A 26,415-nucleotide genomic window follows, 5' to 3' on the forward strand; every position below is an offset into this window, starting at 1 on the left:
GGGAGTCTGTTCCACAGTTGAACAGCTCTTCCTGTCAGAAAGTTATTCCTGATGTTTAATCAGAATCTCCTTTCTTGTAACTTGAAGCCATTTATTTGGGTCCTAGCCTTCCCTGTGACAGCCCTTTAGATATTTGAAGATGGCTATCATATCTCTTCTCAGTCTCTTCTAAACACACCTGTCAGGGAATCAGGAGCAGGAGCACTGGGGAGAGAGGAATTGGAGAGCGAAGGGGAAGAATCCGAGGGAAGCGTAGGGGAGTATGACAGTGGCCCGAGAGATTCCATGAGCTTCTCCAGTGAATCAGAAGATTCCCAGAAGGGGGTGCCGATGGTCAGAGCAAGGGGGGGTCCCAGAGGGGACGCACCAGAAACAAGGAGCCAGAGGGGAACCCCAAAGCAGCAGTGGGGGATCGGGACCAGTTTCCCCACCAGAGCGTAGTGGGGGGGAAGAGTCACATGTGTCAGAGCCAGCGTCCCCTCCAGCCGGCAGAGGAGGTGAGTCAGGGCTGACCACGCCTCCATCGGAGAGTGGGGGAATGGAGGGGAGGTCAGTTGCAGCTAGCCCCCCCGAAGGGGGAAGCAGTGACAGCAGCAGTGAAACAGTCAGGAGGAAAGCTGCTGGCTGGGCGCGCGCGCCAAGTTCAAATGTGCAGGCGCGTGGGACAGCAGGAGACCTGGATGGGGAACCAGCTCCTAAAGCCCGCCGGAGGGAGGGAGAAGGCTCAGGGGAATCAGCGTCAGAAGAGGCTAGAAAGGGCAAGACCCCGGCGGGCAGGCGAACCCAGAGGAGGAAAGAGCAGCGGAAAAGGTGGAGCAAGGCGAGGGTCTTAAACTGGTGTACAGGGGGAGGAGATTCAGAGGGATCATCAGCAGTCTGACAGTTGAGACGTGGGGCTGCGCGCTGCGGCTCTGGAAGTGAAACTGAACTTCAATAAAGACTTTTGTACTTAACAACGAAGCAGCGTTGGTCCTTTGTGAGCTGGGACCTAGGGCAGCCCTGACAACACCCAACTCCCTCAACGGTTTTTCATAAGGCTTGGTTTCCAGACCCTTGATCATCTTGGTTGCCTTCCTCTGCACAATATCCTTCTTAAACTGTGGGGCCCAGAACTGGACACAGTACTCCAGGTATGGCCTGACCAAAGCAGAACAGAGTGGCATTAGCTTTTTAAAAAAACAGCATTAGTCTTTTTTCTGCGGCATCACACTGCAACTCATGTTAAGCTTGTTGACTTATGATAAGACCACTGGATCCTTTTCACATGTACTACTAACATGAAATTTAATAGCACCTGGAAAGCTCTGCTTTGCTGGGTGATATGTCCTCTCCCTGCTCTTTGAGTTCCTTTGGAGAAGGGATGGGATATAAATTTAATAAACAAATAAACCCCTCATAGTTTGTTCCCGCTCGACACAGTACACCACAGAGCATTCTCACCTTTACTTTCCAACATTTTGTTTACACCACACAGTTTGTCTCTCACTGAACAAATGTGCGAAAGGCGTGATCTTTACCAACTATGATTCTATTATTCTTTAAATAGACACTTCCCTTTAACTTGCCATCACTGCCTGAAGAAAACCACAGGAGTGAGAAGCATCTAGTCTGTATAAGCAAATAGCAAGCTGAGTTTTCTTCAGTACAGCTCCCCTTGACTGTCTCAAAATCCAAGAATCCAATGTTAGCAGAACATTAAGCAGCAGCTGAGACAACCCTCAAGCTATTTAGAGCACTTGCATTGTTCTGTGATTAAATCTCACGATCATGTTATGATGTAACAATCTTTACGAGCTAAGTGGCCAGAATTAAAATCGTGTTTCATATTCTACCGAGCAGAAATCAGAATGGCTGGTGCGGATAAACTGCAACTGTACAAAGTCCGCCTAATTTATTTCCAGTTCTTGTTTTGCAACGGCTTTTCCCAAAGTATTTTGCAAAATGGATGTCAACAGCTAGCTTAGACAAGACATGCACAACAATGCCAAACTGCTTCAGAGCCCTAGGAGCCTCTCTTGCTATAAAAGCCCTCTACAAACTTTCAATTATTGTGTTTCCATTTGAACAAGACAGGAAATGAACTGTTCTACAGCTCTGTCTTGCAAAGGAAAGGACAGATTCAAATTCCATTAAACTCAGCGCTTGGTCTTTCAACTGATTTCAAAGGGATCAAGGCCTCACAAGGACAGTCAAGCAAATTGGATCAGAGGCGAGAGGGACAGGTCTATTTCCAAACTGTCTCGAGTGGAATTTACAGAAGATCTGGCTCTGTCTTCTAGGAATAGAAAGGAAGAGAGTGTTTACTTCTTACCCCTCAACATGTTTAAGGTCCTGAGAGAAGCAAGCATTGTATGCTAAAGAGTGGCCAAAGCAACATTGCCTAAAAGCTTTCCAGTGCTAAGGAAGATCCCTTCTGCATCAAAGCTTTAGATGGTTCCTGTTTCCAGATATTAATAAGCACATCTCCAAAACACAAGGAAATTCCTATTCTGTTTCTGACAGCTATTTTGACTCCAGGGAACAAGAGGAAGCTGCCTTGACGTTAGAAAGAGAGAGAGAAAACTGCCGCCGTTTTCAGAGTTATGTAACAAGCCTAATAGAGCAAACAAGGATCCCTGTCAAAAATGTGGATTATCAGTCCAAAAAGCTACGTGTATTTGACTTGTCTTTAAAAAACCTCGTTCGTACTGTTAAAAATACATGAAAGAATTTAAGGCCTCATCTCATGGGTCATGAATGCCAACAAAAAGTACTTTGAATGGGGCACAAAGACCATTGCACAAGATGATCATGACAACTTGTGATGTGTCCATGTAACAAGCTGACCTGACGTCTCCATTGGGGCAGCTACATCATTTTAGACCCTGGACTTAATGGTCTTGCTGGGGTGGGGGGAGTGAGTGAGGGGGAGCGAAGCACACACTGTTTCATGCTTTACGATTGCTTCTACACTCCTTAAGAGTGTTACAGCAAAAACAATGGTTAGCTAACTCTTTTTTAAAAAAAGAAATACTCTGAGCATGTGCCCAGTTGTAGGTCCAGAGTGTAGCCTGCCAAATGGTGAAATGTGGGGCAGCCCCATGGTCATCATGGCAGCCATGAAGCGACCCCAGAGCCCGTTGCCTTGGCATGGATGTTGACGTCCCCCAAAACCAGCAGTCTAGGAGTCCTCAACACCATATCTTGAGACCAGCTCAATAAAAGAATGAAGTGATCTTCACTTAAGGTTCTTCATCAAAGAACCCAGAATGCTCTTTATAGTTCAATAAAGAAAATCTATACAGTCAGGGCCAGATTTAGGTTTGATGAGGCCCTAAGCTACTGAAGGTAATGGGGCCCTTTATATGTCCCGCTGTCCTTTGTCAACAACAAATTGTCGCTGTTTTTGTGTTGAATATATGCTATATGGTAATTTATGGTCCTAATAGGTATCTAAAGCCATTTACACATGATGCCATGCAACCAGTCCATCCGTAAACAGACCCGTGTTGCAATATAGACAAGCTGAACAATATAACACAACACAATGGCCAATAACAATGGCACTAAACACTATTATAGACTAATACAAATGATCAGAAATTACAACCAGAGTCTCTAAATCTTCTTCACCAGTCACAGTAGAATAATTAAAAAAATTGATATATACATAATCTGTCACCAAATATCGCCGGAACAGAGTTTCCAGATAACCAATCTGTTTCGTTCAATGCTTCATCAATTCTTCATCAGCTAGACTTGTAAGAATTAATATGAGAAGGATGGAGTTCAATTTCTTAACAAGCCAATCTTACATGTAAGCAAATATAAATGCTGTAGAAAATATGCTCTGGATCAGTGCTCATATGATACTGTAGTCACTGATGCAACCAGTCCATGCAGAATGTAGGCACCTTATATATAGAAATGAGCAAATTAGTGATATTTTAGGGAGCAGGCTAGCAGGTGGAGCCCATTACTTACATCATAGGAGCCTACACAACACAAAACACTGTTGCTGTAGGTAGGTTTTATTTTGTTTGTTTTTTTAGCTTATATTTTGAAAATGTGCATCCAGGGTTTTTCCCCCCTTTAAACTTTTTTTGGGCCCCCAAGAGTGGGGCCCTAAGCTATAGCTTGTTTAGCTTATATGTAAATCCGGCACCGTACACTGTGAACATCTTTGTTGTTCCCCTGCAGCAAGCACTGAATGGACTCGAGGCTTAGAGACAAACGGCAACCGCTGACACAGCCTTTCATTTGGGTGAGAGCTTTAGGCGCACGTGATGTGCTTTTCCAGGGAAACCACCTTTATACTCATTCATGGAGCTGTGAGAATTTTTTTCAGCAGCCTGGCAAATGCTGTGTCTACAGTGTGCTTCCACACGCATGGGGCAGATAACACTCATTTCCCCTTTGTTTTTAGATGCATGCATCCTATTTGCCTTTATGTGACCTGAACTTCTTTTACACACCTGCGTGTGTGCTCATGCATGGGCTGAGTGCATATGCGCCTGCATTTCTGTGTGGTGTGTTGGAGTGACAGCTGTGGCCATGCTCATGTGAGACACACTTCGTTGAATCATGGAGTTGGAAGGGACCACGAGGGTCATCTAACTTAACCCCCTGCAATGCAGGAATCTGAGCTATCCCAGATCTTTCACACCATCACGGTGCAGATTCTGCAGCAGGGCCGTTTGTCTTCTCCAAAGGAAGTTCTACTTCATTCTCATGGTATTAACATACATATTTTTGCTAATTTCCCCCTATTTGAATACAGATTGATGGTTCTGATTACAGTGGTACCTCGGGTTAAGAACTTAATTCGTTCAAGAGGTCTATTCTTAACCTGAAACTGTTCTTAACCTGAGGTACCACTTTAGCTAATGGGGCCTCCCACTGCCACCGCACCGCCACCACGCAATTTCTGTTCTCATCCTGAAGCAAAGTTCTTAACCCGAGGTACTATTTCTGGGTTAGTGGAGTCTGTAACCTGAAGCATCTGTAACCCGAGGTACCGCTGTATATCATTTTTAGCAAAACACTCCTGAGTGCCATTAGATGTGGGAGTGTATTATATAGAGAAAACCACCCCTTGCTGCACTTGTATGTATGTTTGTTTGTTTATTATTATTATTTTTTACAATTATTACATTCACTGTGCTAAAGAGAGGATGAGATTTATCCCCCTGCAATACAGAACCCTACTGGCACTAGAATAGCAGCAATGAGTATACTACAATCCAGGTGTTTGCAGAGTGTTCTGTGGTCTCTCCCTCATTATTTGCACCTCAGTTCCTCGACACTCTGGGCAACGCCGCTTGGCAGCAAGAAGCCCAAAGGTTCTGGTTTTATATGCATTGACAGTTGTAACCCCAGCGTTGCCATAGGTGGTGGCTGAGAGAGCCGTCCTTTTTGCAAGCTTTTTTCCTGCTGCCTGCTGGCCTGTTGCTGCATCTCAATATCGCTCTCAATGGAAACAGCTGTGCTTGGCGTTTTCTGCCTCAGACTAGATGCAGCTTTTCTTCTGTCCTGGGCCTGCTTCTGGGCTGCCTGGAAAGCAGGGAGGAAATGTCACAAAAGGTCAACATCCATATCTAGAAAGCCTGCCTAATTTTGTTCTCTCTCGCACACACAACACTATAATTCACGGGCATTCAATGAAGCAAATATTTGGGCAGATTGAGGACATATAAAATGGTACACTGCTTCACACAGAGTGCAGTTCAGCTGTGGAACTCATTGCCACAAGAGGCAGTGGTAGCCACCAACTTAGAAGGATTTAAAAGAGGAACGGACACATTCGTGGAGGAAATGGCTACCAACCAGCTGCAATGCTTGTTCCTCTTCCTCCATAGCTGGAGGCAGTAATGCTTCTGAATGGAAACCACAGGCTTGCCATAAGGCCACTGTGAGAACAGGAAGCTGGACTAGATGGGCCTCTGGCACGATACATATGTTCTTATTTATGTGATCCATGAAGCTGCAGGTGTGTTCCTGGAGCACGTTGCTCACTTCTTCTCAGTGGAGGCTGGTTCATTAGGGCAAGTTGGGTGAGTCCATTAGGGTCAGTCTGTCCTCAGTCAGCCCTCATCTTCTTACTTAGAACCAATCAGGAGGTGGCACTGCCTGTCATTGGCTCTGACTCTACCTACTTCTGGTCTACCGGCCTTCCGCCCCACCAGTCCCATGGACAACTAACCACCACAACAACTTCTATCCCAACTTTCCTTCAGTTCCTCCCCTGATGTGGGGAACCTGTGGCTCTCTCTGTGTTGAATGGAACTGGTGGGAGTTGTCTAAATATTCTCTGTACTTTATGCCATAAGAGTTCCTTAGAGGGGAATAAACTGGTTTAAAACTGAGTTGCTAGATTTCCTGAAGGCAGCTTACCTCTTTCAACCACAGCTGGCTTAGTGTTTCTTCTACACGTTCCAGAAAGGCACTGTGTGCAGCTCGTTGGCTTCTGTGCCTCTGAAGAAAAAAAATCATTAAAATGATATAAGAAAACTACTGACGGGCATGGTTTTAGCCAAAAGGGGATTCACAGATATCAAACATCTTAAAACAAAAGGGCCTTGCTCTGCAGCTAGGCTTTATAACAGAAGCATAGCCTGAAGAGAAGATATATAACATTTACTGGCAAAAAAGGCTTTAGCTGCAATAATTGAATACCCATCCAAATTGAATATCATACAGACACCCATTTACTAGTGAGGATATGTACTCAGCCTGTTTCAAGTGTTTTTAATGCTAGTGCTTCACAGTTGCCAAATATGATGAGAGCCTGTCAAAAAACTTTCCCCAGCAGGTCTGTCTCCTCACATATCTGTGGTTGCCTGTGAGGAGCACTGGCCTCAGCAGATATAAGCTTAACAACAACAACAACAACAACAACAACAACAACAACAACAACAATAGTTGTTTTATTATTTATACCCTGCCCATCTTGCTGGGATTCTCCAGCCACTCTGGGTGGCTTGCAGCATATCTAAAAACATAATAAAAACATCAATCATTAAAAACCTCCCAATACAGGGCTACCTTCAGATGTCTTCTACAAGTTGCTAAATTCTTTATCTCCTTGACATCTGAGGGGAGGGTGTTCCACAGGGAGGGCGCCACTACTGAGAAGACCCTCTGCCTGATTCCCTGTAACTGAGGGAAGACCCTTAGAGAAGGACCTCAGTGTCCGGGCTGAGTGGTGGGGGTGTAGACGCTCCTTCAGGCATTCAGTACATGCGAGCAAACTAGTTTTACACCATCCCTGTCATCCTCCATTTGCCTGGGAATAAGCCCCACTGAATTCAACAGGGTTTACATCAAAGCAGACATGGTTCGCACTGGGATGTTAGCAATCCATTTATGTAACGGTGGTGGCATGTTTGTGTTTTGGCACTATTTTTCCTGCAGTTTCTTGGCAAAGCCGAAGTTCCTGAAAGCCTCCATGATGTGTGCTTCGTTTCAAGCGATTGAAGTCCCTTCAGCAACAACAGGAAGCACCTCATCCAATCATCCATACAGAGGACTGGCAAGATTTGTACTGTGATATGATTTCGCACAATGCCTAAAAATATGCCATGTGTTTTTTAAATTTAAAAAATCAAGCTGAACACAGAAGAACAAAGAGAGAGAGGAACAAATAAAATAACAGAAAGCATAGGTTGGGGGCAGCAGTAAACATCTGAACTTACAGGAGGGACAGGATAATGTACAGGGCACCTAACCAGCAGTGAATCATGGTGGGTCGGAGGGGCCCAATCTGAATCACACTAGGCCAGGCGTAGGGAAACTCAGCCTTCCAGATGCTTTGGGACTACAACTCCCATGATCCCTAGCTAACAGGACCGGTGGTCAGGGATGATGGGAACTGTAGTCCCAAAACATCTGGAGGGCCGAGTTTGCCTACGCCTGCACTAGGCAGGTGCAGAGCCTAGGAGACTCCAGAAGGCAGCCCTTGCTATTTCCTCCCTAGGGGAGGGAGAACAGCAGCACCTCCTATTAGCCAAGAGACCACTATAGAGTTGGCATGGGGGGTGCTACCAAGGAGGCAGCAGACCCAGCTTCCAAGGAGCGCACCGCAGTGGGCAATGCATGCCTTGGAGGCCAGATCTGTTGCCCCTGTGAATTCTGCCACCCAAGGCAGTCACCTCCCCTTGCCTCATAGGTGGGCTGGCCCTGCTTTGCAAGAAAAATATCTGCCCATTATTTTCTATGTAGCTCTAAAAAGTTGCTAAATCAGGTTCTGCATCAGAAAGTTGGGTTCTGTGCTGCCCAGCAAATGCTGGCACATGAATACATGCATCTGTGATTATACCTACTTTGTGTAGCATCTAAACAAAGCAGGAACAAATCCAAGCATTCACCATAAACAACATAATCTTAGTATGTTATTCCCTAAAGTGACTAAAAATTCTTAACTGATATCTTCATAGCTACGATCCAAAACTTTGCATGTGCATATGGGCATCCTCACCCAATGTCAGGGAGGTGTCCCATTCCATATGGGGCATCAGTGGGGAACCTGTGGTCATCTAGAGGTTTTTGGATTCCATCAGCCCTGGCCAACATGGCCAAATTCAGGAATTATGGGAATTGTAGTTTAACAACATCTGAAGGGTCAAAGGTTCCTTATCCCCAATATAGCGTATCTATAGCAGGGGATCAGACGGAAACCTTACTGGTTACAATGGAATTTTCTTCCACATGTGTTAGTGCTTATAATTTAAGAGCATTTGCAGCTCAAGCAACATTAAACAGTAGGCAAGATTCTACACATGCTATTACACTATTTGCCAACATGCATTTGAATCTCCAAGACTAGCTCAGGAAAATTACGCCTCCCACATTCTGAAATGGCTCTGGCTTGTTTCCGTTTAAAACAACACAAGAGTCATTCATGCCTCATTAGGAAAAGTCTATAATTTGTCAGAAAGCCCAAGTCGCTTCTGATCCCTGGAAAACTGGGTGAATCTGTTCCTTTCAGCCTGCAATGTAGCCAATGTACCCAAGGTTCTACAGTATATTTTTTGCTTTTTCTAAAAAATATATATTTTTTTACAAAGTATCCCCATATCTGATGGCGTGAAGCAACACACTTTCATTCATGGCATTTTGCAAGAGAAACAGTTACAGTTTTCAAACAAAACTATAAATAACAGCAGGACTACAAATATCTTCCTCTTCTACCTGTGAGAACCTGTTTATGAGACATTTAAAAAACAACCCACAGCCTGTCTTCTAATTATATCACCTTAGGTTAGAATCTGGCTAGCTATCAGCTTTGCAGAAACTCCCAAGTACTCCAGCAAAGCAATGCCCTTATTTTATTTTATTTTATTTTATTTTATTTTTTAAAAAAACCATTCAGAACACCCACAGATTTCTATTCCAAATATGAGTACAGTGGAAGAAGATGCGGAGAAGGGAAGGGAATTATGGAGTGTTGTACTAACTGTGAAGGAAACAGGTTTAGTAGGCCAAGGCTCCTTTGGCAGAAGTAACTTCGAATCCCACTTGAGTTCTTGAGGCTTGTAGCAGGTGGTGAATCTTTCCTTGGATCGGGCTCCCCCCTTTTCTTCCGCGAGAGGATGGAGTCCGTGGACTGAAGAGGGACAGAAAACAAAAGGCAGTTTGTGCTCAGAATCCATATTGTGCATTGCTGCTGACAGGGAAAGGATTTGAAAGTGCATGCAGCACAATCCTATGGTGTTTACTTGGGAGAAAGTCCAACAAGAGCCAATGGGACTAATAGTATGGCAGCCAAAGCAACTAGCCAGTTTTAGGGGAGCCACACTGGTCTGGCTGCCCAGGGTGCCAATAACCTCAAGGGGTGCCACAACCACTATGCAGAATGGAGCATGAGAGGTGGGGTTTGTGTGTGCCAATTTTTAGCGTTGCACAGGGTGACACAAAAATTTGAGAGCCCAATGTCTGCCACTGGGCTAGATTTTGGGTAGATTTATTAAAGGGTGTGATGTTGGATTACTGGTATCAAAGTGCTTGGAGATTAGCTTTAGTAGAAAAACGTACATGTGAATTGAAAGTAACTAGGGGACAGCCAAGGGCCTTCTCTGTGCCTGGTAAAACAGTTTCATTTAGGCAAGCCTACCAAGATAGGCAGAACATCGATATATGTTTTATTCTGGGGGGGGTTGTTGTTGTTTGCTTATTGAGGGGTTCCCCCCCCCCAAAAAAATGTTTTAAATAGTTGTTCTTAACTCTTTTTTTACTGATAATTCCACTGTTTTACTCATTTTGCAAACCAAAATTATTTGCTTTTATAATCAAGTGCCATGCATATCTTAATAAATCAAGAATCAGTGGCCAGATTTGCACCAGGCACATCATACACCTGTGCCTCTTGCTGTATCCCATTTACCTAACAGTTGGACACATATTCGCATGAAGTTTTGTAAATGCAACAGCAGATGTTCGGCCTTCTGCCGAGTTTGCTGCTCCATAGATCGCAACCAGTTAGCGTAGATGTTCAGTTCTGAACTCGTCTATCAGTGCCACTTACACATTCTCCAGAGCACCTAGGACACTGCTAAATGGCAGCAGCATGGTCAAATATGGCAAGTGAAATTTAAGTGGGGTATACGAACAAAAGAGGAAGCTTTGGACTGCCCTAGCCAAGCTTCACAATCACCCATTTGTAATGATATGTTGACTTTTGAGTGTTATAAACAGTCAAATGAGAATCTTAACATTAATGTTTTGTGTTATAAATATGCCTGAAACTAACCTTTATTACTATTGTTCCCTAAAGGAAATAATGGCTGTTGTGAGGGCCAACTACTTAATATGTCTGCTTAATGAAGATTAATACTATCAGTGTCGAAGAAGAACAACTCTGGGCGGCTCCCAACAGAATATTAAAAACACAATAAAACATCAAACATTAAAAACTTCCCTAAACAGGGCTGCCTTCAGATGTCTTCTAAACGTCAGATAGTTGTTTATTTCTTTGACATCTGATGGGAGAGTGTTCCACAGGGTGGGCGCCACTACCAAGAAAGCCCTCTGCCTGGTTCCCTGTAACCTCACTTCTCGCAGTGAGAGATCTGCCAGAAGGCCCTTGACACTGGACCTCAGTGTCTGGGCTGAACAAATGGAGGTGGAGAAGCTCCTTCAGGTATACTGGACCAAGGCTGTTTAGGGCTTTAAAGGTCAGCACCAACACTTTGAATTGTGCTCGGAAACATAGGTAAAGGTAAAGGGACCCCTGACCATTAGGTCCAGTCGTGGCCGAATCTGGGGTTGCAGTGCTCATCTCGCTTTACTGGCCGAGGGAGCCGGCGTACAGCTTCTGGGTCATGTGGCCAGCATGACTAAGCCGCTTCTGGCGAACCAGAGCAGTGCACAGAAACACTGTTTACCCTCCCGCTGGAGCGGTACCTATTTATCTACTTGCACTTTGACGTGCTTTCAAACTGCTAGGTTGGCAGGAGGTTCAGAAACATACTAGGAGCCAATTGCAACCTTCTTTAACTTCCTGGATAGCTCAGCAGGGGGTTGTACTACATGATCCTCGGGGTCCCTTCCAACTCCATGATTCTATTATTTATTACATGATTCTATTAATGATTCTATTATTTATTACAGGGATGAGGAGCCCTTTTCAGCTTATGGGGGCCACATTGTCATGTGGGCTACCTTTTGCAGGGCCAGCAGCAAAAGTTGGTAGAGCAGCAGACATTGTTACCTTTATAGAATCATAGAATTTTAGAGTTGAAAGGGACTCTGAGGATCCTCTGGTCCAACCTCCTGCTACGCAGGAATAGGCAGCTGTCTCATGTGGGGATCGAACCTGCAACCTTGGCATTATCAGCACCATGCTCTAACCAACTGAGCTATTGAGTGCAATTATGCTGTAGGCTGCTATACAGTATATAGTATATCGACTCATACACCCCTATCTATCCTCCACCCAAGTAAGTAAGAAGCATTATCAGATTTCAAGGACATATTTCAGCTAAGGAAGGAGGGTGCAAAGCAGGAACAGGAGGATGAAGCGCAGCCTGGAGAGAGTCTTGAGAGCCACACCCCACACCACACCCCATGCCCAGCACAATGCAAGCTTCCCAATCCAATTTATTACTGAGAGAACATGATGTTCAAACTATAATGTTCCTCTGATGCACTAAACGGGTGTCATACCTACTTCTGAAGATCAGCGAGGACTTACCTTTGCTTAAACACTGGGATTTCAACTTTAGATTCAGAGGGTCTCTGGCATAGCTGGTCACAAAATTTGGTCTATCTGGCTCATACTGCACGGGGAAAAACATGAAGAGGGAACACCTGGATTTGCTGGCAAACAACTTGGAAGCAATGCTTTGGCACTTGTCATTCTTACTGCCCATTCACAGCGACTTCCTTGTGTATATAGCAAACAGGGTTATTTTATTTTATTTTGACATACTTCTAATTTTTTTTAGGTTTGTCGAGTTTTTTTGCCTCCTGCTGTGGCACTGTACTTTTAAAGCAAAGGCTATACACCACACATTTAAAACACACGACTTCCCCCCAAAGAATTCTGGGAACTGTATTTTATCTTTCACATTATGACAATTCCCAGCATACTCACAAGCTACAGCTCCCAGGATTCTTTGGGTGGGAAGTCATGTGTTTTAAATATACACTGTGTACATAGCTTTAATAAGTGAGCCATTCTACATTTCTTTCATGCTGCTGTTTTTAATGGATTTATATCCCATATTTTGCTTTATTTATTTATGTTACTAGGGTGGGTTTTGGGGGTGGTTTTTTTTTTTTTTGGTATTGTTGTGTTTCAGTCTCGAGGCAACACCGGGGTCCTTTTACGGCACTACAGTGGTACCTTGGTTTAAGAACAGCTTAGTTTATGAACAACTTGGATTAAGAACGCTGCAAATCCGGAAGCAGATGTTTTGGTTTGTGAACTTTGCCTTGGAAGCAGAACATGTTCTGTTTCCTGTTGAGTGTGTTCCATTTGTAAACTCAGTCCCCTGCTGCTATGGGAAAGCACGCCTTGGTTTAAGAATGCTTTGGTTTAAGAACGGACTTCCGGAACGGATTAAGTTTGTAAACCAAGGTACCACTGTAGTCTTCAACTAGTGGGTGGCAGCCTGATTCAAGGTGGGTGGCAACAGGAGCACTCTGCAAATATAAAGTAAAAGACTAAGAAATGGGTCTCCAAATGCATGTTTGGGTTAAAAGTGGGTCATGGGTCTGAAAAGGTTGAAGACACTTATTTTAGCAGATTGCAAGGTAGGGTAGAGATTCTCTAAAAGAAATAAACAAACAAAAAGTGATCCTGGAACCGGACAGAGCTCATTTCTTGCCACATACTCAGTTGTTAAAGCTCAGCTAACATCAATAAAACTGATTTGTAAACTTCTGAGGCTCTCAAAAGTCAACAGAAGACACACAGCTGTCGTTAATAATATACAGTCACTTCCTGGTTTAAGGCAGGAATAAGTTATCCAGTAAGTTTAGTATGGAAATGCTAATCTTAGCTTTTCAAAGCACCTCAGATAATCATCTCCGTATGCACATTCTTAACCGGTTCTGCTAGTAAACACCTGCCCCTTGCTAACATCATAAGGTTCACATGTGACTGCATAAGCAGGGCCGTCTTTCAATGAAAAAAACAAACACTTTTAAGTCAGGTCTGAGGACCAATTTCTGCTTGGGGCCGCATTTTCTTTTAAGCAACCTGCTGCATGCTAGTGGTACATGAGATGAGAGGGAAAAGTAGGAGAACAACAATTCTAAAGTTTACCTTTTTATGGTAGGCTACTTCCTACATGTATTCATGCACCCTTCTCTGTCCTCCATTGAAGTAAGGGCTGAAGAACATATTCCAGCCACTCAGAAACACTCATAGGGACATAGGAAGCTGCCTTCTGTTGTGGAAGACTGTTGGTCCATCTAGCTCAGAACTGCCCTACACCTCTCTGCATCCTCCAGGCCAAACACTCAAGAAGGGTGCAGATCCAGTGAGGGGTTTGGCCTGGGAAGGGATGAGGCCTAGGAAGAGTCCTGAGGACCAGGTGGAAAGGCCTCCTGTCCTAGCTGCAACCTTAAATGTTCGGTGTGATAAAAGTAATGATATTGGGGGGTTTTTTAATACCACAGGGAGGCTTAACCTGTTAATTTGTGTTGTGGTTGAATGGAGAAAAACAATGAAATGCATTAGAAATGGCTGTATTGGACATTAATGTGACTCTATAAAATAATTTAAGTCTCATGAAAAAAATCCAGTCACCAACAGAGTACCATGATTGAAGATGAAGATCTTAATGTTTAAAAAGTTTCTGAAGAACCCTGAGGCTTCAAAGACATTTTTCAAAGGCTAATATAACCACATAACCCAACTACACTATAAGGAAAAGATAAATGTGATCCACATCACTGAATTCATTTGACCAAAGCATTTGTTGCAATAGTGCCATCTTGTGGAGACACTAAATTCTGTTGCTTGTGTGTGTTTCTTGGTGTGTGTGTGTACTTTATAGACCAGGCATAGGCAAACTCTGGCCCGCCAGATGTTTTGAGACTACAATTCCCATCATCCCTGACCACTGGTCCTGTTAGCTAGGGATCATGGGATCGTCGTTCCAAAACATCTGGAGGGCCAGAGTTTGCCTATGCCTGTTTTAGACACACCCATCAGAAATGATGTAGCTTCTGTGTTATGTAGGTAGGGATAGGCGAAACTGTCAATTTAGGGTTCTCTCATTTTCTCATTTTTCTAATATTTATTTTTCGTTCTTCACATTAGTGTGTGTTTTTTTAAGTCCTCATGAAAATTCATCAGCCTTGTAGCATACAATTTTGCCCAATACTGACATTTTTACAAAGCAGTATTCCTGTTGTATGTTATTGTCTTTCATGCTTTTATATGCATGCTTTCCTCTAGTACATGCATTTTTGTACATATTCCTTGGCCGGAGAAGCACACTGCAAAATTTGGAGAAATGCAAATTTCAAAGGATGGCTGTGTTTTGATTCATGTATTATTTCGGGACATGTGAATTAGGTAGGTTCATCTTTCGAGGAGAATGGAATCAAGTCGCCCTGCCAAAGGAAGCTCCTGCAGCCAATCGGAAGCTGCGTAAGCCGCGTTGGACGTTCGGGTTCCGAAGAACCTTCGCCAACCGGAAAACTCACTTCTGGGTTTGCGGCGTTCGGGAGCCAAAACGTTCAACTCACAAGGCGTTCGCAAACCAAGGTACGGCCGTATAGTTAAAACAAACAAATAAATAAATGACCCCAAACAGTCCGTCTTGGCTGGTTGTTGTTGTTTGCAGGTTATTCTGCAACATGCCATTGACGCAATAATAATGCATTTGTGGTAGATTTATGCTGCGGACCATCCACAGCTTATTTTGCTTTATTAGTTGCTCTGTGAAGCTTCCCTGATGTTAGTTACTATTGCTGTCTGAAGGGACAGTCTTGCGCTGCAGCACAATGAAAGCAGGAAAACAATCAAACAAACCCGGAACATTTGTAGTATGAAAAGTTAAGTGTTTTAAGCAAGAAGTCATGGGACATGCATTGACTGGAAACAAAGCAGTATGTCCACCCCAAAACAGTGTAAACGGTATTGAAAGTGAGATTGTGCATAAATGTCCCAATACATCTGGGACAGCACAAAGCAGATTCCAGAAGCCTTGAAGTCTACCCACACCTGGTGCAGCACATTGCCTCAATCCCCCACTCCACCAAAGGCCACCCTTTTCCAGTTGCCTCTACAGTGGTACCTCGGGTTAAGTACTTAATTCGTTCCGGAGGTCCGTACTTAACCTGAAACTGTTCTTAACCTGAAGCACCACTTTAGCTAATGGGGCCTCCTGCTGCCGCCGTGCCGCCGGAGCACGATTTCTGTTCTCATCCTGAAGCAAAGTTCTTAACCCGAGGTACTATTTCTGGGTTAGCGGAGTCTGTAACCTGAAGCGTATGTAGCCTGAAGCATATGTAACCCAAGGTACCACTGTATCTCAATTCTTCCTTCCCTTTACCTGTCTATGGTCGAATGGTTTTGGATCTCGGTATTTGCTGCTCTTGAACTTTCCCATCTTCACGAACATTAGCTGGGCTTCGTAGGGACCCATGTGGGGGAACCTAGTAATGATCTTGGGCTCCTGTTCGCGTTCCACGATGGAGAAAAATAAATTGGACCTTATCCTCTGCAACTCTTCCTGCACCGTGCTTGGGGGCGATTTCTTTTTCAGCTCTTTCGACTTTCCTCGTGGCTTCCTGAGAAGGCCTCGGGTGATATAAAGCCTGTAGCTGAAATCAGGAGGTTGTTTTAGGCAGCTAACCTTTTCCAGAGGGGCTGTGAGTGGCTGAGACTCATTGACTCGATCTCGTTGTAAAGCTAACTCCAGGTTCGTAGCAAATCTCCCCTTCAAATCGAAAGTACACTTCGATTGGTTCCCAGAATGGATATTGGGGAACATTCTGCACTCGCCGCTCTATGCCTAAACAAGGTAAAGAGGTAAAGAGGAAGAGGAATAAGAAGAAAGACTTCGATTATTACTGATTTATCATACAAATTTATTTTTAATACAATTCTGCAGAAAACAGCTGTTTAGAAACAACAGCAACAACCCATGAAAATAAGCCCACTGCATTGCTTCCTTTGGGCAGACAGAAGAAGTCACCATCGAAAAAAACTGGCTAGGTCTGGACTGAGACACATCAATAAAGTGTTTCAGTTAAACACGTTGTAAACTTCATAAAGGGAAATCGTGTTTGCGAAAGATGGGATTCCACAATGCCATCTGGTGTCACAGTGTTATAATGCATATAAAGTGCTTTTTCATTCCGAACGTAGCTGAGTACAGTGGTACCTTGGGTTAAGTACTTAATTCGTTCTGGAGGTCCATTCTTAACCTGAAACTGTTATTAACCTGAAGCACCACTTTAGCTAATGGAGCCTCCTGCTGCCGCTGCGCCGCCGAAGCACGATTTCTGTTCTCATCCTGAAGCCAAGTTCTTAACCCGAGGTACTATTTCTGGGTTAGTGGAGTCTGTAACCTGAAGCGTCTGTAACCTGAAGCGTATGTAACCCAAGGTATCACTGTACTAAGTTGTGCTCAGGCAATGAGCAAATTGAAATTGGGGTTGTGGCAACACATGGTACCCAGCAAAACATCTCCACATACATTTCCCCCTCCCCCACCCAACAAGAATGCAAAACAAAACAAAAAAAGTTCATTCCCCCAAGGAAAAATGCAATCAGTAGCTGGCTTGTATTCCCATATGCAGATATATTCGCAGCCAGATATTTATGCCTTTATAGAAGTATATCTGTACTGCCAAGATATCAAGGCGGTGTACATGGTTAGAACACAAAACACTGTTTAAAAGTTAATATTTAAGGTGACCGGCTAAGCAAAAATAAAAACTAGACAAGTGCAAAGGCCTGTCAGCTAAAGAAGTCTGCAAGGGACACCTGAAAGTCAATAGCAAGGATGCTTACTGAATCTCTCTTGGAAGGTGTTCCAAAGAATGGAATCAGCGACACTCAATGACCAGCCTAAAGTTCATCCAGGTGGGCCTCTGCTACAGGGAGGAGTGGGAGGCGGGACAATTAACTGCACTCCTCCAGATGATCACAGTGTTTGAGCTTTATATTAAGCTATCCTGGACCTAAGTTGTTCTGGCATTTGTATATCAGCCCAGGAACCCTGAACCTGGCATGGAGTAGGCTGGCATGGAGTGCAAACTTGCATTTTTTAGGAATTGTGGTGAGAACTTTTGAAATCTCCCCTGGCTAGATATATCAGTTCTCCCCGATACCATCACAATTCTTTTAAGTGCTGCCCTAGTTATTAATAACAGTAAAACTGCAACCCTTTTAAAGGAGGCAGAGCTGAAGAAGCAAGGAGATTCTACTCACCCTCTCTAAAGCCAAGTCCTTTCCCAAGTGTTTCATGCCGGATCACATTTTTCCCTTTGCAGCCCTGGTTAGAGCAAAGCAAGCACACACAGAGAGAGAGGAGAGTCTCATAACAGCAATGTTTGTTCTGGGAGATGCTTGTGCTCTTCTTTTTTTTTCTTTTTTGTTATACAAAGAGGTTTGAATGCATAAATGTATTCAACCCATCTGGGTTGCTAAGAAACAGGACAATTCTTGCCTCAGGACGTCATTCAAAATTCAAAAAAGAGGGGAAAAACAACCCTGAAAAGAGTGCCTCTCTTGGCTGTATAAAATGAGCTTGAAACCTAGCAACAAGCTACACCAGTTCAAGGCTATTTTTTCAAATGCTAGGAAACAGAAAAGTTCACTGAGGGAAATGAAACTGAGGGAAAACGAACAAGATGAAACAGGCGATTGAGAGAGATCCAGCACAAAGACAGTCTTTTTATTCCTGTTCTTATAGGACAAGCTCTCTCCCATATAACAGACTCTCTGAGTGTCACTATTTTCCAGGGACAATCCCAGATTTACAGAAGCCGTCCCAGTTTCTGAATGCCCCGCTTTTCCTTAGGACATCCCTATTTACATTGGATAAATGTTGGAGGTTATGCAGTTATCCATTAACATCTGAAGGCAGCCCCATATAGGGAAGTTATTTAATGTTTGATGTTTATATAATATATATGTTGGAAGCTGCCCAGAGTGACTGGGGCAATCCAGTCAGATAGGCAGGGTAGTAAAATTATTATTATGGAATAGGACGTCCCCATTTCATCAGAAAATTTTGGAGGGCATGGTATACCTTTTGCCAAGTTGGTACCTTTGTACTTGAGTAGTACTCCACAATTTATGGCCAGTGGATCCAGTTTTAAAATATGGAAAACTAGTCCTGTCTCCAGGAACAGCAGATAGAAAAGGGCAGTACTGTTGGGAGTAACAACACTTGCAGTAAGTTATCTGAACCAGCAGAAGGCAATAAACAGAAAGGCAACCTTTTCATCCCTCGCTGATCAAGCAACTACCTGCAGATTTGTTTTCTCTCAGGCTTTACTTCCTTTCTCCTCCTCCCTCAGTCAGTTAGTGTTCTGTCTTTTGTTATGACTCCATGATGGCCACATATAAGCTTGTACTCACAATGGCTTTGCTTGCCATTGGTAATAAACCATAAGTTTCTTTAATCTTTCAGTCTGCAGTCTCAACACACACACACACAGGTACCTCCATTTAAAAACCTAATTCATTCCGGAGGTCAGTTCTTAACCTGAGGTGCACTTTCACTAATAGGGCCTCCTGGTGCCGCGCAACTTCCGCTCGCATCATGGGGCAAAGTTTGCTACCCGGAACACCTACTTAGCGCAGCTCGTTACCTGAAGCATTCGTAAGGAGGACGGTATGTAGCCCGAGATTCCACCATGTATATATATATGTGTGTGTGTGTGTGTACACACACACACACCCCAAATGCCAACGAATACATGGTTGAATCTAGCAGTTCTAGTACCATGCTGTGGTACTATATTGTTTTAGTTTTGTAGCGCTTAGATGTTTTGATTATTGTTGTGCACAGCCCTTGACTGCTTTTGGAAGAAGTGTTGTATCCAGTGCTTTTATTCTAAAAAAAATATATGTTTAGGGATACTTTCATCTTCCTACTCATATTGAAATACTGCCCCTCAATGAGGCCAAACTTAGATTCACAAATGTTTAGGGGTATGCGTACCCCTGTGTACCCCCAGAAAAAAAGCACTGGTTGTACACCACCATCATCATCATTTGTACCCAGCACATCCTTCCATGCACACAATGGATTGAACATCCCCTTCCTCTCCAGTTGTATCTGGAGAAGACATCACAAATTCTGCACATCACCACAAATCCCCTGTATCGATGATCAGTGACATGCAAAACTCCGAGGAGCGCTAGCGGCAAAGGAAATATAGGGCAACCAATTTGCCGCAAGCAAAGAAACGCTAAAGACAAAAAACATTTATAGGAGCAAGATGGACACATCCACTAACACATCACATAACAAGCCTGCAAGTCAAAAGGATGAGATAAAAATAATAGTGAGCCTTTATGACAATCAGCCTGTACTCAGAGTTCCATTTTATGCTCTTGCTGTGTTTCTTCTTCTTCAATGAAATGCACAGAATATTAAAATGTATAAAAGTTGTCATTTTAAATAGTCAATGTTACATAGATTTAAGCTGAGAATAAGTACTGGCATCAAACTAGTGTTAGCCTGAGATTTTCTATCCAAATTTATTGATCCAAATTTATTGATCTAAGTGAATGCGTGAGCATGATATTAACTCCTAATCATAAGGATTGATTTCTGTGTATTAAAGGTGAAGGGAATTCATATATCCGGCATCATCAGACATGTAAAACTGGGTGGTTCTTTTCTCCACTAGATGGCAGGGTATTACTTGCTATAGTAATAATAATAATGAAAAAATTTAGAAAAGCAACCACAAATAGCTCTGCAAAATAAATTGATATTTTTCTAACCCAAGGCATTATTTATTTACATCTAAATGAAAGCAGAAATATTGTGAAATGAATAAAAGCAAGAGGCAATGGCATCCAGTTTGGAGAAAGACGAAAGAAAGACAGAACAAAGTATTCCTTCTCCCTCACAGAGTTCCCTGTGAAGAAGGATTGATTGTTAAACCTCTCTGGGTGGGAATGTTAGCTCTGAGGAGAGAATAGGGATCTGCTAACAACTCTCAGCACCCCGAACAAACTACAGCTCCCAGGATTCTTTGAGGGAAGCCATGATTGGATGGCCATCTGTTATGGATGCTTGAGATTCCTGCATGGCAGGAGGTTGGACTAGATGACCCTTGAGTCCCTTCCAACTCTATGATTGTTTAAAGTGGTACTGTAGTGCTTTATATTTATGGTGTGAATGCAACCAAGGCAGGAGTGCAGCAATCCCTTCAGTGATGCATGTGGCCAGAAGTCAAAGATGGGCGCAGCCAGATACAAGCATGGGCAGGGCAATGGATGCAACTTTCTTGCCATTCAAAAGTCAGAGGTTTCGACGAACACAAACACACAGATCCATCCTCCATCCACAAAAACTAGAAGCAGAGCAAATCTGAGGACACGTTCCAAAAGTGTTCATAGAGGACTTGGATCAAAGTTGGTCAGAGGTTTGGTCCGGTGATTGTATGATTCTAGGATTACGTGATTCCACCGCTAAACATGCTCTGCATTCCAGAAAACGTAGAGCTAGAAGAAGGATTTTGTGAGGCTCTATGCGGACATCATCACCCAAGGTGCTGGCACACTCCTTGTATAAAGTGGGAGATTGATAGTTTTGAGCAGGCATAGGTAAATTCGGCCCTCCGGATGTTTTGGGACTACAACTCCCATCATCCCTTGCTAACAGGACCAGTGGTCAGGGATGATGAGAGTTGTAGTCCCAAAACATCTGGAGGGCCGAGTTTGCCTATGCCTGGTTTTGAGTTTTGGTAGACATTCCTGTGCAGTGTATTTGTAACTACAGGTTACCATCTCTGTTGCTACAATTTCAAAGGTCTGGATGTTTCCATGAGGGCTAGTAGTGCTGCTGTATTCTCTGCACCAAACCATCTGGAGGATGGAAAGCCCTGCTAATCATGCCATGTGACCAGCGTGAGCAGCCATCTTCGATGTGTTTATAGGCTTCTGCACTGCTTTATTGGCATGAGTCTTCCAAAACAACAGCTGCAGGGGCAACGAAAAAAGACACCCGAGATTCACACTTGTAGCAAAAGGTCCAGAAAGGCCCATGGGGGAGTTATTGTTACTTGTACAGTGTGAGAAGTTGAACGATGATAGTACATAACCGGTTGGATACAGACTAAAGTCACTGCCAGATAACCTTACTGAATGTTCATTCTTGTTTGTTTGCCTGAAGTTGCTGTTCAGCAACACTGGCTGTTATTTATGCATCATTTATGCTGATCTGCTTGTGGAGAGGGCAGACAACATTGCATTAGGTGTTCTCTCGCACTTTCAAGTGCATTTCCCCATTTAGTATGGGCATAGCTGTCAACTTTTCCCTTTTCTTGCGAGGAATCCTATTTGGAATAAGGGAATTTCCCTTTGAAAAAGGGAAACGTTGACAGCTATGAGTATGGGAGGAGGAAGTGGGTTTGTTGTGTAGGAGCTTTAAATCTACCTTAATTGCGCAACCTGGATTTGTCAATAGGTAATTAAATCCTAACTTAGTTGAACCTGCATTGGTCATTACTTACGTCCCATTATTTCAGTGGAGAACAAGTGCAATCCCAACCATGTCTACTCGGAAGTAAGTCCTCCTGGGTTCGGTGGCACTTCAGTGGGCTTAGGTCGGACTGCAGCTTTTATTGGGATCCAACCCAATATAAGATGGTATTTGTCTTAAACGTTCAGTATGGAGAAGGATTGAGTTGTACAAATCCTTTCCCTCACCCCCCCCCAAAAAAGCCCTCAAAGTTCCGACAGAATTTTTAAAAACACACAGAAGCAGTGGTACTACTGCTCCACAGTCGCCATCCCATAACAAGAGGGGGGGGGAATCTAATTGTTGTTAATATGGTATAAAATTATGTGCCATTAAGTTACCATTAAATCAATTACATTCTCTTTCCTAAACTCTGAATATAATGGATTTGGATGTTCACAGGCTGTAGGTTAATTGGAACCTGCCGTGTATAAAGGATAAGCCACGGCTTTCCGGATATATTTACTGCATTATCATTCTATGTGTGTAAATAATTCAATCTGTTTCCTGTAGGCCCCCATCATCCTAGCACTTACTTTTCCTGATATTTTCTCCGACAGGTTTATATTACCTTTTTTTTACTCAATTTCACTGTGCTGAAAATGCTTGACTACACAGACTTCCTCTCATTTCAAACAGCCGTATATTAAATGGGGTTAACTGATGACTGCTCATCATCTCCTGAGGATACAGGATTAGGAGATTTTGTTACAGATAATTAAAGAGGATGTTTGCGCCATCTTCAGCTAAAAATACCTACAGCCTAGATTCTCAGGTTGCAACCAAGTTTGGGTCAACCCTTCCATGTTAGCTTAATCTATAGATTATACATTATTATACTCACTGGCAAGAACCATACATTATACTTAATGCATACTTAATACATTCTTCAATACATAATTTGTTTTTCCATAACTAATTAAATAGTGGGGAGCCTGATTCTCACTAGAGGTGCAAGTACTTAATTTCAGACCCTGGACGTAATGATCTTAGGAGTCTATAAACCGTGTTGCAGCCTGAGGCCATCAAAGTGATGCAAAACAAGAAAAAAACAAAATGCAGGCAATGACCGATTGACATGCGTTTGATATGTGCGCAACTGCGCACATCATGGTGACCCAAAAGTGGCTAGAAAAGGGGGCGAAACTGGGGGTGGGGGGGGGTTAGACCAGGCTTATACACCTTCCCCGTCACATACAATGACCTAGAATGCAACCCCCACACAAATCAGGGGTTGCCTGTACAGAAAACACAGTTTCTAAAAACAATCAAACCCATTTCAACAAACTCTAAAAACAACAAACCAATTCATACAAATGTTCAATTAATATTTCCTAATATTTCACACTTCAGGACAGCCTTCTTAAGCAAAATCAACTTCTGCAGTAGGTGCCTATTACAGAGGACTGGAACTGCCAACACTAAAAGCAGGATCTCTAATGGGAAATTTAGAGACACCCCTTGTTATAGCCTAAACAATCCCTTCGTACCTCAGATTCAAGGCCAGAGCTATGAGACATTTACTTTCAGAGTTCAAAAGCGTGATTTTTAAGGCCTTATAGACCTAATCCATATACTGTTAAAGAAATTGCAAATCAACTTGCAAATCAAACAACATGCAAAGTTCCATTTTCAGAGACTCCAAGATTAATCTATCGGTCCTTTAAATGGAAACACCACAAGATTAAAGAACTATGTATTAGTGATTTACTTATTTTAAAGTTTGTTTTGTTTTATCCCATGTTGCAATTTAAGTGGCGCCCAAGGCTCCTACGAATGAAGGTTTAATATCAACAATTAACACTGAGCTAGAAAGTGACATTGAAAGCTGAAGCCAAACGGCAATATCCACCATAAAAGTAAGCAATAAAATGAGTGAATTAGCAAATGCAGGAGTCACTTGTACATCACTGATTAAAAGCTTGAGAGAATAAAATTGCCTTCAGTCTGTGCTCAAAAGCTCACATGCTAGGTGGCAGCCAAGGTCCCTGGAGAACCTATTCCACAACTGAGGAGTCACCACCAAAAAGGCCCTGCCTTCATGGGGTTACACCCATCACATCTGAAGATAGTGGCACGGGATGCACATGCTGTTAATGACATAGAATGACCTACCTCTTCCCACCTGTACTGTAGATCCTGTGCCACATGGTGATTCCCTATAGCAACGGAGGGTCCAAATCCCTTGTTTGTCAGCCTGAAAACAGCAATATGTCCTAATCAATTTACGGCAGAGATGGAGAAATTGTGGTCCTCCAGATGCTGTTGGACTATACTTTCCAACATCCCTGACCATCATCCCTGCTGTCTGGGGTTGATGGGAGACGGGGTAACAGGTTCATTCCTTTCTTCTGTTTTTCTACTTTGGCAATGGGTAGCTCCAATCTTGCCAGCCTCACTGATTTCAGAGGTATAGAATTAGATACAAGATGGAGTCCTATGTAGGATTAAGCCAGGTCACTATATGCCATATCAACATCATCATCATCATCATCATCATTAAAACCCTCAAAAGTCCACACCAGGTCATGAACAATAAAACTGTAGGAATATTGTCTGTGTTTTTAAAACAAGACACAGGAAAGCTTGCCTTTTAACAAAACCTGTGGGAGAGGCTTAAAAGGGATCACTGTACCAGGTATTTAAATCTAACGATTGTCTGCAAAATCTCTCTTTATGCCACTGGAAAGGAAAAGCAGGCCAAGTGGAACATTTTGTTAATCGGGTATGTTAAAGTTTATATACTCTTGCAATTCAAGGGACACTGTACTGCCCGTTGTGGCCATTGTTGAGATTTATACATTTATTTACAGTAACTTCAATTGTCCTACAGGCTGCATTATCAATCAGAGTTGTGGACAAACTATTTCTTTATTGGCAGTGCCTTGCTATTGGGCAAAAGTTAATTTGGAATATTAGTTACTCACGTTGGAATCAGAAAATATCAAGGAAGCTTGGAAATGAAGGAGATCATTAAAGTTCCTACCTATCTGCACTCTTTCCCTGATCCCCCTTTCCCTCTGACTCGGTTGCTTTTAGAACACATACATTAATTCTACCTTTGTCTGCGTACAGAAACGAAAGACACCCTAACAACTCCCATTGGATGAGACGCAGAGCCATGCAGGCCAATGGCTCAGATCACGACGCTGCTCGATGATGTAGGGCTCCTTCCATCCGGAAGCATGCCTGTGATCTCACAAAAGCCGGTTCATGACAAGCAACCCAAAGGAAGATCCATGCGTGACCTCACAAAGGACAGCTAGGAGAGCAGAAATTCCAGGCACTTGTTACTCTAGGCAACTCCAAAGCATTTTGCTGCACCTTTCCCCCTTCCAGATACAGAAGCCAACTAGACTGGCAATTGAATCTCCACTCAACACGGACAACTGGACATCCTTCTCTACCATATTCTCTAATCCTGAACCATCCCTTTTATATTACTGATCACCAAGAGGTGCTTAATACACTTGACTGAAGTATATTATAAAGATTCCCCCTTAAAAAGCAGCTCCAAAGTGACCTCTCCGGGGGGCAAGCCTGGGCAGTCTGTATGGAAGTACTGGGCTGCCCAGGTGACAAGACCCCCTTCTTGCCCTTGCCGATGTGATCCAATGGAAAGCAGAGCAATATGTTTGGCACCAGCTTGGCTGCAGGAGTTGCCGGAAGGAGGTGTACAAAGCACCATCCAACAGTCTTAGGGACTCCACTCCAGATTTGTGTAGGGTCTACTCCCTACTCTTTTCTTCACCCAAAGATATCTTGCAAGGCAGAAGAGGTTCAGGATCAGAATTTCCCTTCTCTTAGATGAGCTCCCTTTCCAGGTTGACAAGTCCCATCTACTTCTCACTTCCCTCCATAGGAGCCAGTTCCTAGGGGCTGAGGTCCCTTCACCCCCCCCTTAAATATTTGAGGGGTCCGGGAGCTCCCAAAGTTGATGGGTATTGCCATTCAAATGGTGTGCATGCACCATGTGTTGTGATCAATTATGTGGGGCGGGACTTACCTGGGTCCCCCCAATATTTTATTCAACTTGGCAGGCACCCAAGCTTCCCTCCACAGCACATGCAGAAACCACCTTTTTGATCATTGGACCTATTCTTGGTCTCGTCTGCTCGATCCACCAGAGCCTGTCTTCACATGCAGGGGAAGCAGCCCAGTCGGGACTTAAGAAAAACATTCTGCACATCCCCAGAGTCTCTCTCTCTTTTCTGCTTTAAGTGCAGAGCCCTGGCATTTGAAATCAGCCTCTGGAGCTGAGTCC

The 26,415-nt window shown here is 43.4% G+C and overlaps 1 protein-coding gene across 9 annotated transcripts; it reads right to left on the reverse strand.

Moving 5' to 3' along the window:
- Positions 1 to 5,090: 5,090 nt before the first annotated feature.
- LOC310745774 (uncharacterized protein C7orf78) lies at positions 5,091 to 25,306 on the reverse strand. 9 transcript variants are annotated; one of them, XM_083578845.1, is made up of 8 exons: positions 25,211 to 25,306; positions 24,277 to 24,348; positions 17,876 to 17,939; positions 15,990 to 16,451; positions 12,170 to 12,254; positions 9,435 to 9,583; positions 6,373 to 6,453; positions 5,091 to 5,532 (listed from the first exon to the last, which is right to left on the reverse strand). In XM_083578845.1, the coding sequence occupies exons 4-8, from the start codon at positions 16,428 to 16,430 to the stop codon at positions 5,260 to 5,262; spliced, it is 1,029 nt and encodes a 342-aa protein (XP_083434971.1). In that variant the 5' UTR covers positions 16,431 to 16,451; positions 17,876 to 17,939; positions 24,277 to 24,348; positions 25,211 to 25,306; the 3' UTR covers positions 5,091 to 5,259. The 9 variants fall into 9 exon arrangements, with proteins under 9 accessions (XP_083434971.1, XP_083434968.1, XP_083434972.1 ...); XM_083578842.1 differs by having other exon boundaries at positions 24,267 to 24,348; XM_083578846.1 differs by having other exon boundaries at positions 25,200 to 25,301.
- Positions 25,307 to 26,415: the final 1,109 nt, after the last annotated feature.

This window comes from Podarcis filfolensis (assembly GCF_964270895.1).
Source record: "Podarcis filfolensis genome assembly, chromosome: 12".
Lineage (NCBI taxonomy): Eukaryota > Metazoa > Chordata > Lepidosauria > Squamata > Lacertidae > Podarcis > Podarcis filfolensis.

Bases quoted from the DNA above. Each gene is read 5' to 3' on its own strand.
- LOC310745774 (XM_083578845.1), bottom strand. From the start codon at position 16,430: ATGTTCCCCAATATCCATTCTGGGAACCAATCGAAGTGTACTTTCGAT. The intron at 6,454-9,434 runs GTTAGTACAACA...TTTTTTCTTCAG, and splicing joins CTAAACCTGTTTCCTTCACA to AGGCACAGAAGCCAACGAGC. The intron at 5,533-6,372 runs GTAAGCTGCCTT...CCTGCTTTCCAG, and splicing joins GCCAGCTGTGGTTGAAAGAG to GCAGCCCAGAAGCAGGCCCA.